Source organism: Cupressus sempervirens, chromosome 4 (genome assembly GCF_028749045.1).
Source record: "Cupressus sempervirens isolate cs-2001-9-10 chromosome 4, ASM2874904v1, whole genome shotgun sequence".
Classification (NCBI taxonomy): domain Eukaryota; kingdom Viridiplantae; phylum Streptophyta; class Pinopsida; order Cupressales; family Cupressaceae; genus Cupressus; species Cupressus sempervirens.
The window spans coordinates 657,061,985-657,077,743 of NC_143121.1; the positions used below are offsets into that span (position 1 = coordinate 657,061,985).

At 35.5% G+C, this 15,759-nt stretch overlaps 1 protein-coding gene and 2 pseudogenes across 1 annotated transcript; 2 read left to right on the plus strand and 1 right to left on the minus strand.

The window, feature by feature from the left end:
• Window positions 1-304: 304 nt before the first annotated feature.
• On the minus strand, window positions 305-1,855 carry LOC149562956 (cytochrome P450 750A1 pseudogene; annotated as a pseudogene).
• Window positions 1,856-6,711: 4,856 nt separating this feature from the next.
• LOC149562957 (uncharacterized) lies at window positions 6,712-8,124 on the plus strand (annotated as a pseudogene).
• Window positions 8,125-11,486: 3,362 nt separating this feature from the next.
• Window positions 11,487-14,075, plus strand: LOC149562958 (uncharacterized). The gene is made up of 6 exons (XM_089828040.1): window positions 11,487-11,599; window positions 11,825-11,887; window positions 12,498-12,681; window positions 12,865-12,990; window positions 13,542-13,717; window positions 13,946-14,075. The coding sequence occupies exons 1-6, from the start codon at window positions 11,487-11,489 to the stop codon at window positions 14,073-14,075; spliced, it is 792 nt and encodes a 263-aa protein (XP_089684166.1).
• Window positions 14,076-15,759: the final 1,684 nt, after the last annotated feature.

Genomic DNA, 15,759 nt, shown 5'->3' on the forward strand with positions numbered 1-15,759 from the left:
GATATCAGAAATAAACACTCTTACAATGAGACTGAAAAGAATAGCATATTGTTATTCACTCATCTGATTAATTACAAACCAATGCAATGGCCTCTATTTATAGAGAGCCTATGATAGAAGGGAATTAATAAAAGATGTTTCTAGAGGATAAGGAGATAATGCTGTATGATCTATTCTGGAGGACAGCATCCATATCCATTTAGCAAGAAAATCTGCAGCGGTTATAACAGATGTGGATCCACATGATATTTTTTTGACTATTTCTAACACTTCGGTCATATCCAAATCCCCTTCCACACTCCACTCAAAGCAGTGAAACAGCTGAGCCGAAAGAAAGTTCATATTCGCAATGGCCATGTTGGACCCCGGGCATCCTCTTCTTCCTGCCCCAAATGGCAACATGTCAAACCACTCCTTGTCCCTCAGAAGATCCACATCTCTCCCCATAAACCTCTCCGGCCTGAACTCATGAGGATCCTCCCACACCGATGGGTCCCTTCCAATGGCCCAGGCGTTGACGATCAGCCTGCTTCTCGCAGGAATGAAATATCCCCCAACTGTGCAATCTTCTGTGGATTCATGTGGAACCATCAAGGGTAGACCTGGGTATAACCTCAGAGTCTCCATTACAACACAATGCAAAAATTCCATGTTTGCCACATCATCCTCGTTCACCATCCTTTCTCTGCCCGCTACCGATTCGATTTCCTCCTGCATTTTCTTTGCCACTCTAGGGTATTTTATCAGCAAACTCATCAGCCAACCTAACGTCATGGACGTCGATTCAACCCCGGCGAAAAGCATGTCCTGAAAATACAACGCAGCTATGTTAGATCAATAGGAAAATAAATTAGTACCGGTTTAGTTGATTGTAAAGCTGAATACGTACGAAAACGATGGCTTTGATGTTTTCCTCAGTGATTTCCCTTCCATCAAGACTCTCCATTTCCAAGAGCTCGTCAATCAGGCTCCTTCCGTCATGTTCCTTGTGCAAGCTGTTTTCTCTCCGCTGCTGGTGCTCCTGTACTACTTCTTTAACAACTTGGTCGAAAGAGTTGTGTACCTTTTTCATGCGCCGCTTCACACCCTGCAAGTCCATCCAATCCAAGTATGGAATGAAATCTCCTATATTGACTTTTCCGATTAGTGATCCAACCTCTGCAAACATCTTCACTATCTCTTCACCTTCACTAGTCCCACTGTTGAAAGAGAATTTGTTGCCGGAAAGGATTTGCCACATGTTTGCTAACGAAAACGATGAAAGCATGTTTGTGAGATTTACTGACCTCTTTCCCTGCCCAGACATCTCCCACACCGAACGAACAAAGAGATGTGCTTCTCTCTCTCTTACACCTCTGAAAGATTCGATTTTTTTGCTATTCAGCAATCCAACTACGCATAGCTTTCTCACGTGTCTCCAATAAAGCCCGTATGGAGAAAAACCCACATCCTTGAAATTATATCCAAGGTATTTCCCCGCGGCTGTTGATGCTCGGCTGGCGAAAACGGTATCGTGGGTTTTCAAGAATTCCTTAGCCATGGTAGAAGAAGAAACCACAACTGTAGAAAAAGAACCCAATTTGAGCATCATAATGGGTCCATATTTCTTACCAAGTTCGTGGAGATCACGATGGGGAAGCTTTATTAGTTGGTTCACATTTCCAATGATAGGCCATGGAAATGGTCCAGGGGGCACTTTCAAAGTCATTGTGCTTTTTCTTTGGAAACTAAATCTAAACAAAACCCACAGGAAAATTATAAGAGCACTTAACATGGGCAGTGATGGAACATAAGCACCGTTGCTTGATATGTTTGGTGCATTCAAAGATGCAAGGAATTCAGAGAACAAAGCCATAGTGAATACAGATGTAGGAAATGGTTTCTCCTTTTCACATTTATACAAAATTTCTACTTTCTATCTCCTTTTCTTAGACTGATATATAATAAAGATAAAAATAAAGACTTCAGAACTCCTATGAATATGCTGAATATTTAACATATTCTCATTCCATCCATCACATGGCGACAAGATCCATAGGGCCCCGTTTGGTTGGGGAAGATGATTTTTTGACATAACCAGGTTATCCAGGTTTTCGAAAACCTGGTTTTGTAGTTTGGAAAGCCAATGGTCCGTTTGGTTGACATGGAAGATGAATATACTGTGGACCCCACAATATTATTAAAAAAACTGTCATAAAATTCAAAACTTGGTTTTGATTTCGAATTCCACCTTTTTGTTGGAAGAAACTTCTTCCAATTTTTGACCAAAATTGGAAGATGAAATTGAAAACCAGGTTATGATTTTAACCAACCAAACACCAAAGTTTTTTTGCAAAACCTGGTTTTGCCTCTGATAACCCGATTTTGGCCCTCATCTTCCAGCAACCAAACGGGGCCTAGATGCTGCCGATGATCCACGAGCGTCTTCGAAATTTAAAAAAATCCATTCCAAATTTGGTATTGTGATAAAGAAATATATATAATTTAATACCAACTCCTCAAATGGTCCCTTCAAATGTACGTCTTCCTCTTTTTATTTCTGGCCAGATACAAGTGTCATTTGGAATGCTACATTGGGTTCCCTGTATTGAAAATAAATTTTAAAAAAACATTTGTGAATAGACAACTTCCTACTGATATTATATATTTATAAAAATATAAATAAGTCATATTAAAAATCATTCATCAAGTTGCTGAAGTATACTATTTTGATAATATTCTAAGCAGAGTGTGATCTTACCAATGTAATAATTATTGCTCTTAAATGTGTGGTGAGTGTGAAGGCTTGAGAATTCAAAAGAGCATCTTAATCTCCTATTCAATCAATAATTGTCTTATACACACCCTTTCCTAATTTGATTGCGACAAATACATAAATATTATTTAATAGTAGCTACTCATGTGTACATCTTCCTCCTTTGTATTTCTAGGAAAACAAAAGTATAAGTTTGGCTGCTACATTTCCAAATCGATGTAAACAAAAAGTTTATAATATACTACCCTATGAAAGGGGTTAATGCCAATGGCATATGCGCTAAAATTTGACTAAGAAACAAACAGTAACATTTGTAGAAGAGAATTGGTCATAATTGTTGAGTTGAAAAGAAAAATACATATGAACACTAAAATGAAACAAAGATAATCAAGACAATAAACCTCAAAAAGAAACATACGATTTATATTTATGGTGGTTCATTCAGAATGTTGGATTACGTACACTCTTCAAGCAGGGGGAAATCTCCTATTTGGATAATATATAGTACAATGAATAATACTTCACTAACTACAAAATTGATTTTATATATTTGTTTCTTAGTCACAACTAGTGGAAGATGAAAAAGTTGAGTCATTACAATATTCCAACTATTACAATCTCCAACTATAGTTTTCCCTCTTTAAAAGCCTGATGAGTTAAATGAAATTTGGTCTCCATATGCTTTGTATAACTATGGGAAGTTCAATTTTTAGCCACATAAAATAGAGTGAAGTGAGATTGCTTATACCCCAACACTGCAAACAATTATTTTAAACATATCAGTTATTTAGCTCCCTTGTGGAGAGCAATGTATTCAGCCTTAGTAGAGGATAGAGAAACAACTTGTTGCTTATGAGAAGTCCAACTAATCACTTCCCTAGAAAAATAAACACATAACCTGTAGTAGGTCTCCTTTTTTTCTAAATCTATTACCATATTAGAATCAACATAATGAAAATGATTGGAGCCTTAGTAATAAAATATTAAACATGAGAACAAGTGTCTCTCAAATGCCGACGAATCTATTAAACTACTTACTATTGATTTTTTCCCAAATTACTTATAAAACTACTCAAAATTCCCACTACATGAGCAATATCTAGATGTGTGCTAACTATTGTATACATCAAACTACTAACAATTGAGGAATACAAAACACCATTCAAAGAATTTGTTTCTTCTAGAGTGGAAAGATACATCTGAGAAGAAAAGAGGAAGTGATTAGCCAATAGAGTAGAAGCAGATTTGGCATTTGACATATTGAACTTCTCCAAGACTTTTAAAATGTATTTTTCTTGGGATAATTTGAATTCACATTTTTATTTATTTTAGATTATATTGATCATAAGAATCTTTTTTGCTCCTACTCAAAATTGTTAAACATGAATTGCTTGCTGCTATTAGAGGTATGACTTAATGGGGGAGATTGTCAGCATGTTAGAGAGATGATTGAGTGCTTATGTGTTGTGTTCATGACTTTATTTTTCTTTGATGTCAACATGTTAGTTTTCTAGACAATTAATTCATACTTGTAGAGGATAATTTTTTTGATAAGGATTGTGGTTAAAGAGTAATATTTTGTGCACGTAGAGGAGAGTTCAAGAACATGTGCTAATGTGATGCGTATGCTCAAAGAAAAAGATATGCAAATTTCCATGAGTTAGAAATGACATTCTTGATAATTCTCTCAGAGTGAGGTTTTGAAAAGAGAGTACTAATAATTATGTTATATATCTTTTGGTGAGCCTAAAGATCATTCAATGATCTTGGAGTATGGTTGATGACATATTTAGGATGCTATAGTTAACCCAACAAAATCAAATGTCCATTCTGTGTAGATTTGTGATTTTTTTTCAGTTTGTTGTTTCGAAGAGGATGACTATTATTTTTTTATTAAAGTTTAAAAAAGGTTTTCTAGAGAGGACCCAAAACACCAAAAATCATTACAAAATATCAAAAAGACTTGACTAGTTAAATTGTACTTCAAAAGAAAACCAACACTGCGTGACATCCAACAATGCACCATATAACCAATAAAGAAAAGAGACTGAGACTAAGAATAAAACCAAATGACAAACCTAAAATAATGACTCAAAAGGGAAAAAAGACCAATAAGATAGAAAAATAAACAAACATTAGGCTAGCTGAAGAGCCAACTCCTCATGCTTTTCCTTGATTTTTTCCATGGCCACTTTGACAACATCTTTGATTATGTCATTAGTCTTGGCCTTCAGCTTCCTAGTAGTAGATTTGGTTCTTTTCTTACCTAGAGATTCTTCTGTACCCTTAGATTCATCTAGGTCTAGCACCATTATTTTTTCCACATTTAAATTAGTATTACTTGTAATTTTATTCAGACTCTCCACCAAAGCCTTATAAATTTTATGGTAATTATTGACCATGGTGTTGGTAGTTCTTTCCAAGTTCTCAATTCTGTTTAACAACCCTTGTAATAGATTGTTCTTTTCCATGTCATTCATAGTGCCTGCATTCATCTTATTCACAACTTCATCCATTTTTTCATTAAGATATATACAATTAATGTTGAGCTTTTTTTAATAGAATTAAAAGTCCATTTCTGGGTAAAAGAATAGATTTGTGTCATCTTATAATACCTCTAAACCTATTTTGGTCAAATTTCATGTCTCTATCAAAACTCAATTTTTTTCAATAACAAAAATACCCTTTTATAAATTTCAGAGTCATTATCATTGTCATATAAATTTTATAGTGTTTTGATTAGTTATAATATATCATAATTTCAAAATATTATAAGTAGTTATTTTGACATTCCAGAAAACGCTCTCTCAAAAAAGGTAAAATAAATAGCAATCATATAAAAAGAAATTAAAATTGAAATTTATCCCTAGAGGAGAGAGTCTCTTTAAGAATATTTAATTTATTCTCAAAAAGGTGTAGATTTAATAGAGGAGTTTTGACGGGAGGAAAAAAGTATTAGTTTCTAATAAGGTCTTCATCGAGCACTTATAACAAAGAAAATATACATCAAAAGCAAATATTTCATTTTTTGTTCCCTAGCTATACATGTCATCTATAACATATTTTTAAATTAGAGAAAAAAAGGATAATTTGCATGTATATGTTTGATGGGAAATATATCCTATATTTCTTTTTGTAGTTAAAATAGTGACTTCAAATTTTTTTATTTAAAAAAAAACTTTATTATCCTTGAGCACTTTGCAATTTTTTGGTTCAACACATTTTAGCAAGCCTCCCATAGTGTTCTCCTTCCCAAAAATCTAGTTGGTATGCTCAAGTCCCACTTCTAACTTGATAATACTTTCCTTTGCAACTTTTCTCAACAAGGAAAATTTCTCCAATAGATGAAGAATATAGATACTGTAGGGAAACTTAATAGGCAAAGAGGAAATTTATGTCTCCAAATAAGGGTAATAGAAAAAATTAACTTTACACTACAACATAAAGGGGGGTTTTAAGACAATATTTGAGACATTTTTTAGATGAATTGTCTTTGCTTGAGACAAAAATAAAGTTGTATATTGTCTTAAGTATCATCTTTAAGCGAGTGTCTTAAACTATCGTCTTAAATTATTGTCTTATAAGGACAATAAGGAATAATAGTAAAATGATTGTCTTTATAGAAACAAATATGTCTTTAATCTCACTCATTATCTTTCTTAAAATGATTAGAGAGATGGTATAAGATAATAAATTAAAAAATCTTATTCAATAAAAACTACAATATAATTAATTTATTTATGATAAAGTACGGTGGATTTGAACCACCATCCTCCTGCTTGCCATGCAGGTGCTCTTCCCTTGAGCTAGTACCTTTTAAAATAAGGGAAAAAAAAATTCTAAGGTTTCACAAATATGAGCTACAAGAAGGGGCAAGAGAAATTAAGGTTTCTTGCCTAGGTTTCTTGACACAAACATCCAAAAAAATCAGCACACTCCTGGATTGAACTATTAACATGGTGAAGAAAAAACCAAGAACAAGTGCACATGATGAATGGACACACATGCTAGTCCAAGAAAAAAAGCCAATACAAGCCTTCCAAATTTTCAATAGACGAAAGTAAAAAATTAGTGGCTTTGAAAAAATGCCTCAATTCAAATATCCAAAACCATCAATCAGGTCTTTCAATGCTCTTCTTAATTCTAAGCATTTTGGTCTGCTCCAACCCCTATATAAAACAATGCCCATTTCATCAAACACATGCACATTTAACATTCTCATGAAAGCATGTTGAAATGCCAATTGTTTAAAAGATGCAAGAAAATTGTTTGATAAAATGCCTAAATCAAGTTTAGTTACTTATGGTACACTTATAAATGTTTTGTGTGAAAACATGGTACTCTGTAATTCAAGGAAGGTGGATAAGGCCTTGATGCTGAGGATAGAGATGGAGCACAAGGGGATGAGATCAAATATTGTAACTTACACTAGGTCACTCTAAAGAGGTGGGGAAGATGTTGGAAGAGATGAATGACAATGGTTGTGTAGGGCCCATTTGTTGTTGCACCAAAAGCCATGACTGTTAGTGAACATGGAACACCACATAATTAACCACCTGTGGGCAGGGGAGAGTGTCGCATCACCCAACAATCTCCCCCTCGACACGCATACCAGGTGCTTACGTGGGTCCGAAAGGCACCGGGGAGATTTGAACCCATGACCAAGCCAAAACCAGGCTCTGATACCACTTGTAGGGCCCATTTACTGTTGCACCAAAAGCCATGACTGTTAGTGAACATGGAACACCACATAATTAACCACCTGTGGGCAGGGGAGCGCGTCGCATCACCCAACAGGTTGTATACTGCATGTTTGTACCTATAATACTTTTATTACCTATTTGTGCAAAGATGGAAATCTTGAAGGAGCTTTTGGGTTTTTGGATACCATGAAGTGTATCTTTGTCAAGCAGGATATTGCTTGTTGTAATATAATTGTAAGTGGTCTCTGCAGAGAAGGGAACGTCAAAGAAGATAGTGACCTTTTTGAAAACATACCAAGCATAGGTTATGAGCCTACTGTGGTTACCTATAGAATAATGCTTGACAATTTCTATGGAACTGGGAAGTTTAAGGAGGTTGCCATGTTTTTGGAATCGATGGTACCAAAGGGATTTATCCTATGAAGAATCAATGTTTCTAAAGTAATTTTTGGTCTCTGCAAGGAGGGAAAGATTGGCTAGGCTTTTTTAGTCTTGAGAAATATGGCAAAGGAGTGCCTTGTTTATTTTTTAGCTTGGGATGCATTGGTACCTTATATTTGTACTAAAATAGAGCAAGAGAAGGCATCAGAACTTTTGAATCATATAGTCTACATTTCCTATAATGAATTCATGACATGCCAAAATCCCTATTTGTCTTTGCAATAAGCATATTAAACCCTTGTTTGTCTTTGAGGGATAATCGAAATTGGAATAAAGATCCTTTATTCCAGTGCCTAATATTAAAGATCCTTGAACTAAGGGCAAAAGGCAGGGGTGACATTTTAGGCAGGGGAACCATATTTGTTATTGATGGATTTTTGTAGTATCCTTGGAAGATAAGAGCCAATCTAAAACATGTGCCCATTAGATACTACTGCATATTTACTTCTATAACAGAAGGGAGGTGAATAGGGTCATACATGGTGGACTTAAGTTATGTTGAATAGGACAAGGCTTTATTTTACAGTGAAGACATTTATTTTGCACCAAAAGATGTTCAAAAATATCTAGTGTTTTAGTCATCACTCTAATACCAAGTTGAAAATCATAGCATAGAGAAGACCAGAGGAGAAACCCAAATATGGGCTCTGCTGATGACAGGCCCAGTCCATTATATTTATCGACAAATACATGTTAAATATATTTTACACTAAAGCAAAGAGTTAGTTGCAGCACAGGTGAAATATTGACAAAATGTGAAAAGAATAGTGGCTGAGCCAGTGGTCTATGCTGACCATATAAGGGATAATTAATTTAATATTTCCAACAAGTTTCACCTCAATTTTAATCCTTTTGATTCCTACATGTGCTTCATTGTGCCCCATAAATAATTGGATGTCTTCTCTCTCTGGATATATTTTCCTTAAATTAGCATAATACTTAAAAGTAGAATATATCATAATTGCTATCTTATTTTGCCTGTAAAATCTATACTGTGGAGTTCATTCTAGAGAAACCTAATCACAGTTAGATTCATGAAGAACCTATGCAGCTGATTTTACAAGAAGCTATCAATTGACATCAATGAGAATCTATGGAGTCAATGAAATTCAAGAAAAAAAATTGAGGTACAAAGCAATAATTTATTCCATTTGCATTTTTGTTGTTTGCATTGAAAGTTTCACTCAAATCTTTGTTCTAACCTCTGAGCATCTGTGTGTAGATAATATGCAGTATGAACACTAAGAAAAAGTGAAAGTAGATGAACTATTCTAGCTATTTTACATGCATAAGAGAAACCTTCCATTGACATCTTCTAATGCTAGATTTTATTATTTTTCTCTTATTCTCACTACTTGGCTATGTAGCATTCTGCTCTCTATGCCATAGAAAAAACCTGTTATCAAAAGAAGATGAAGCCATGAACTCTAAAATAAAATTTAAAAATAGACCGTTGTGCACTAAACTAATTATCCTCATTCATGACCACTATTATTTCCTTAAGTTCTAACGAATCTTTTTAATCTCCTTTTAATGGTTAATAATAAATATAAATTGATGTAGCTCTTTAAATGCTCTAATAGGAAGTACCCTAGACTTGGCATGAAATTTTAGCACAAACTAGGCACCCTTGCAATAAGAGTGATTCTTCCTTAGACTCACTGATCTCCCAATTTTTCCAAAATAAATAAAAACTATAGGGTACTTGGTTGAAAATTTGTGCAATTGTTTGTACCTGAAAGAGAGTTCAGTCAAACCTCACAAATCAATATTCATAGCTTTTCCTACATAAAATGCATTTCTTGGAAAAAAAAAAGGAAAATCAATCATCAATTCCAAAGATGGTGAAGGAAAAAAAAAATTGGGGAAATATAAGTCTTAAAAAGTAACCAACCCATTTAAAGTTGACCACTTTCCATTCATATTTACAGTAGTTTGTTAATTTTTGTGAGTATAAATCAAAATTTGCAGCGTGCTCAAAATTGACCTTTTAAGGTTTCTAAAGTGTGGTTCACATATCAAGGACATATTAAAGATTTAAAAATTTGGGCTTGTTACTTGGCACTTTACAAACACAACAGTCCAAAATTTCATTGAGTCCACACAATGTTCATAAATATTTGCAGCTCTGAAAGTGTCCAGTCAGACCTTTTTATTTCAATTTTGTAATTGGGTATAAATATCACGTCTAACAACTATTGAAACAGAATCAATATAGTTTTGTCGGTTCCTAAGGATCCTAATAAAACTGATAAAGGTTTTAGAAGTCCTAGCTGCACTTAAATAGATAATAAAAAATTTAAAAATTCTTTGAGACACTAGGAATAGGCATACATATCAACGCAGATAATTCCGAGTTGTTTTGTAGGTGCAGATGTGGAATAAAATGCATCACTTAACTAAATTTCCTTAAGAACATATTCTTAGGGACTAAATCCCTATCTTCGATGTCCATAATGTTCTAGCTACTGGGCAGTGGGGATGGGATATCTAGACCCACTCCACTTGTCTTACAAAATTAGGGCATTCCTTCAATGACAGTGATCCCTTCTTCGTTGTTCAAATTGGGCAAACCTTTTCATTTTGAACACACAAAAGTAATTTTATAACCACAATAAAAATTCAATTAAAAAAAGTGGAAAGCATCTAGTAAGTTTGGTGTGACTGAGAGCAAGCCTTTTCCTAGACAAGAATGAGGATTTTGGGTAGACGTTAAGATTAAAAAAGGCTCTATTGCAAAAAATATCACGAGTTGGAATTTGTCTTGAAATTCCCGTCCATGAGTAACCTATCAATAAAAATATTGGATCATTTGTTTAGATGATTCATAAGAAACAATGTTATAAAATCATTTTTTCACTCCACCTGGTATATTTGAATCTGTTCTGACTGTGTCTTTCCTCAAGAAAGAACTTCTGATAATCATTCACCTGTGGTTTAGGGAAAGAGTATCTACTAGAAGACTTTTACATAAAGCTATTTTTGTCATTTCCTTAAGGTTTGATACATTGGAAAGGACAAGGATGGAGATTTATGAAAGAAGCCTCTCTCCTAGACAAACTATTTAAATAATATAGTAGCACTGAAATAAATAGGATCATTTTTTTTCTTTCTTAACAATGTTATTATTTCACAGAACATAATTTACACACAATATTTTTTAATAATAATCTTGCTCTATTTTGATTTTCTCTAATAACCTAACATGACAATTTTTAGCCAATAGGCTATTATAAGTGACGGTGATATCTTTTATTAGATCACAATCCAATTTACAAACGAGATATGTGATTTGATTTCCATCATGCACACACTACGATCCATTGGCCCCTTGCTCTGGCATGGAGGTTTTTTCATTTTACCCCCCCTCTATCCGAATTGGTTGTCGTTTCTTTATTTTGTGTTTCCGGTTTAGTCTTCCAGTCTATTGCAGCATCAGTCTATCCTTCGATCAGTAGGTGTTTGTGTGGCAATGAGAGAGACGAGACCACTGGACTTCTCTGGTAGAGACCCACCCTCACCTTCCTTCTCAGGGGATCAATGCGAAAAGTACCTTGCCCAAGCAAGTGCAGAAACAAGCGACAGACATGGCACCGCCCAAGAGTAGAGGAGGTGTTTATGTGCGTGTAGGGGGGCCTCTTCTAAGGCCAGGAGCTGGTAGCCTCTCCCCAAGTGAATGGGCCCCAAACGCACCTACTTGGTGATAGGTACAGAGTGACTGATCAGGCACCTCCTCTACATGGCTACAACATACAATTTCACTGAATATTTGAAGCAGCAATTTGGAGTTTTTCCTTGGCCTATACAAGCCTCAGGCCCCCACTGACGAATGTGCAATTTCTTCGCACTTTTTCTGAAGATATCCATTTCTCAAGTTCTAGTGATCTAAATTGGAATAAATTTAATGTTTTCTGAGTTCTCATAGGCAGAGGAAGCCAATGGCAATGGCCATTGCAGACCAGCTATGGACAGTAAATTCTGGTTTTGTGTGATTTTCCAGACTTAAATTTGAGGTTGGCACTAAAAACCTTTTATTAAATATCAAATAGTGCACGAAGAATCATAAGATATGAGGAGATGAGGTTGAGATTCTCTCACTCTTGGACTCTTAATCAATTCTGCTAATGACTGACAAACTTGACCTGGCATTAGAGGGACTAAAAATAGTAGTAGCTATCTGTGGTGTGGGTGGAATTCGGAAGACCACCCTTGCCAAAGCTATTTTCAATAGCCTCGGCCCTAGGTTTTAGGCTCGTAGCTTTGTCACTTTTGTTAAGGCAAAGGGGTTGTGCGAATTGCAAGAACAGATTTTGAAAGATCTTTCAAGAAAAGACATTCTTGTGAAGAATATTGAGCATTGCAAGGCACTGATGAAAGCTCATCTGGGATCCATTAGGGCACTTGTTATCTTAGATGGCATTGATCATTCAATGCAAATAGAAGCCCTTAGTGTGGATTGGCTTGCGCCTGGGAGTAGACTACTCCTAATATCCCGATATACAGAGCTACTTGCTTTTGTACATGCAGATAAAATTTATGAAATGGACATGCTAAAATTTGAAGAGTGTTTAGTTATTTAGCTGGCATGCATTTCTCAGAGCTTATCCTGATGATGGCTATGAGGACAGATCTCAAAAGATTGTAGAAGCTTGCAGGAGAAATCCATTTTTGCTTGAAGTAGTTGGGGCATCCTTATATGGCAGGACAAAAACCAAATATTGGGATGAGTCTATGAGGCATTTAGCAAACACTATTGACCAGGGCATCCACAGGCGCCTCTGTGTAAGTACACAAGTTCTTACCAATCATGAGCTTGAGATATTTCTAGACATTGCCTTTTTTTTTGTTGGGAAAGAGAACCTGGAAACAACATCAAGGTTCTGGGAAGCTATTGGCCATACTCTAAACAGAGCCTTAGAAAATCTAATTCAGAATTCACTTGTCTCGATAAATGACAAAAATTAGTTTATAATGCATGATCTTCTGCAAGACATGGGAAGGGAAATGGTTGCAGATATGTCTCCAAACCTTGGAGGACGTACTAGAATATGGAGACTGGAAGATGCACTCTATGTAATAAAGGAAGGCCTGGTAAGAATCCATCTGTATTTTAGTACTGCAAGATTCTTACTAGAATTTTAGTGTTTAGGAAGATGGGCATGTCAAACACTTAAACTTATCAAGCAATTTGAATCGGTACTCTTATGATTATAATGGAATTTATATCTCAATGGGGAATTATGAGCATTCAAAGTATCTCTATGTCCAGAATGGACAGAAGCAATATAGCACTTAAAGCAGAATCCTTTTCACCCATGGAAAATCTGCAATTGCTTTGGATTGGTGGAGAACATGTTAATGGGGACTTTCTAAATTTATGTCTTGATTTGAGATGGCTGCGTTGGAATTCTTGTCCATTGAAATATTTGCCATGGGAATGCTCTGCAAATCATCTAACTGTACTAGATTTGAGTTCTGATATAAAGGGTTCTCCTAGTGAGTTACAGGAACTTTGGAGTCAAGGATCTCTTTTAGAAGCTTGATTTTCTCATCAATAATAATCATTAAACCACATTATTGGTAGGCGTAGGTGATTCTATTTCAACATTTCATAATATTGTGATCTGGTTTACTTTTGACAGGAATTCAAATATCTCAATTTGGTTCGGTTGAGATCTGCTCAATATCTAGAGAGGCTTCCAGATTTCTCAATCTTCCTAGCACTTATGGTGCTGGATCTGGAAGATTGTCCCAACTTGAGGAGTATACCAGACTCCATTGGTATCCTAGAAGGAGTCAAATGCTTAAATCTTTCCCGGTGCAGAAACTTAGCAAAGGTTCCATGTGGTATCTCTAAGCACTCATCACTTGAGAAACTTTCACTCAGCCATTGCTCTTCACTTAAGCAGTTGCCATGGGCCATGGAATAATTAACGGCTCTAAAAGAACTAGATATAGAATTTTCAAGAAATATTGAGAATCTGCCAAATTTTGGTAAGCTCGTTAATTTGGAAAAGCTAATTTTAGCTGGCTGCTTGTCCATTAGAGTTCTTCCTAATTCAATTGGAGAGCTCAATAAGTTAAAAGAACTTGATATACAGTTTTTAGAGCTTATTCTGGAGTTACCTTCATTGGGAAATCTCTCATTGAAACAACTGGTTTTAAGTGGCTGTTAAAGTTTAAGAAGTATACCTACATCAATTGGAGAAATCGGTTGTCTGCGGTATCTTGAAACGAATAAATGTAGTAGCATGGATTGTTTACCAGAGGAATTTGGAGAGCTTGTTCAGCTAGAGGAATTGTATATCAATGATTGCCCAAGATTACTCAACCTTCCCAGTACTTTTGGAAATCCTTTAAACCTTAGAATTTTGGAAATGAGGCATAATCCTAATTCAATGCAACTGCCGTCAAGTTTTTCTGAGCTTCCATCACTGGTGTGGTTTGATGCAAATGGCTGCAATCTTTTAGATGGTCTTCATGAAGGGATCAGAGATCTATTGACTCTGGGAATCCTCAACCTAGACAATAACTTTTTTCTGCCAACTACCTTCAAGCATTTGTGAGCTTACTAATTTAACGAAGCTGAACTTGAATAATTGCCAATCTCTTGAAGAACTTCCTATTCTTCCCCAAGAAATTGTACAGTTAGACATGGGCAATTGTACACAATTGATAAGATTACCCAATATGTCATGTTTGAAGAGGTTGAGAAGTTTGATTCTATGCAATTGTGAAAACTTAATAGAAATGCCAGAGCTTAGCTCATGTCAGTGCCTGGTAGTGCTTAACATATCCAACTGTGTAAATATTAAAAGTTTGTCTGGAGTCGAAGGGTTGAAATCACTAGAAACATTATACTTTGGGGGATCTGGTGTCTCTGCATTGGAGCTTAATCAGTATATCAAGGTATGTGGGACTCTGTATTTTCTATTCAAAATTCTTAATCTCTTGAGCATCCTTAAATGTGATTTTGACATTGATGTATGCTTGGCAGGATATGCCCAATTTAGAAGAAGTCTGCATCCATGCAAATGGAGTTCCATGGTGCTTGGAACTCAAAACAGGGGATCATTTTCTAAATGACAATAAGTTCACAGATATACTAAATTATCCTATAGAAAATAACACCAAATGTGGAAGTATTTTCCTTTGCTTGGTTCTAAACTTCATGCACGAGTATTGCAACTTCAGATCCTCTTCTGGAAATTCCATGGAGCCGGCCATCATAGCAGATGATCAAACAATCTGGGTTACAACTTTCAGCAACAGACAGAACATTGAGGGAGATCAGTTATACGTTTGTATGAATGGAGATACACATTCGCTTGTTAAAAGGATGCAGGCTGCTCATAGTATTAATGTGAAAGCAAAAGGGAGGAACATTCAAGTTAAAAAGTGTGGAATGCAGCTGGTTAATAACGGGATTGCGAATGAAAATTTTGAGATATTCCTTAAAGACTTGAATTTATTGGCGGAGAGTTACACCTCGAAAACATCCAAAGAGGATGCTGATGATATTGAAGATGATATTCCACAGAGAACAAGAGCTGAATTAGAACTTGATAGTGGATAGGGACAAAAGGTGCACATCTATATAAGATTAGAAGTCAAAAAATTATTATAATACTAACAATATTAATATTGCCTATAGGAAAAACCATTATTTAACTATTTATTAATTTAATAACAAGTGTATAAATTTAAACACTTGATTCCATCGCCACAGGGAAGTGCCTGGCCTCCCCGGCTACCATTCTTAAGAAAGGCACCTCCAACGCACTTTTCTATTCCGCCTTGCTCTTACACTCAGTGTCAAGGAAAGGCCTGAAACGATGAGTTGAATGAAGGGCTGCTGGA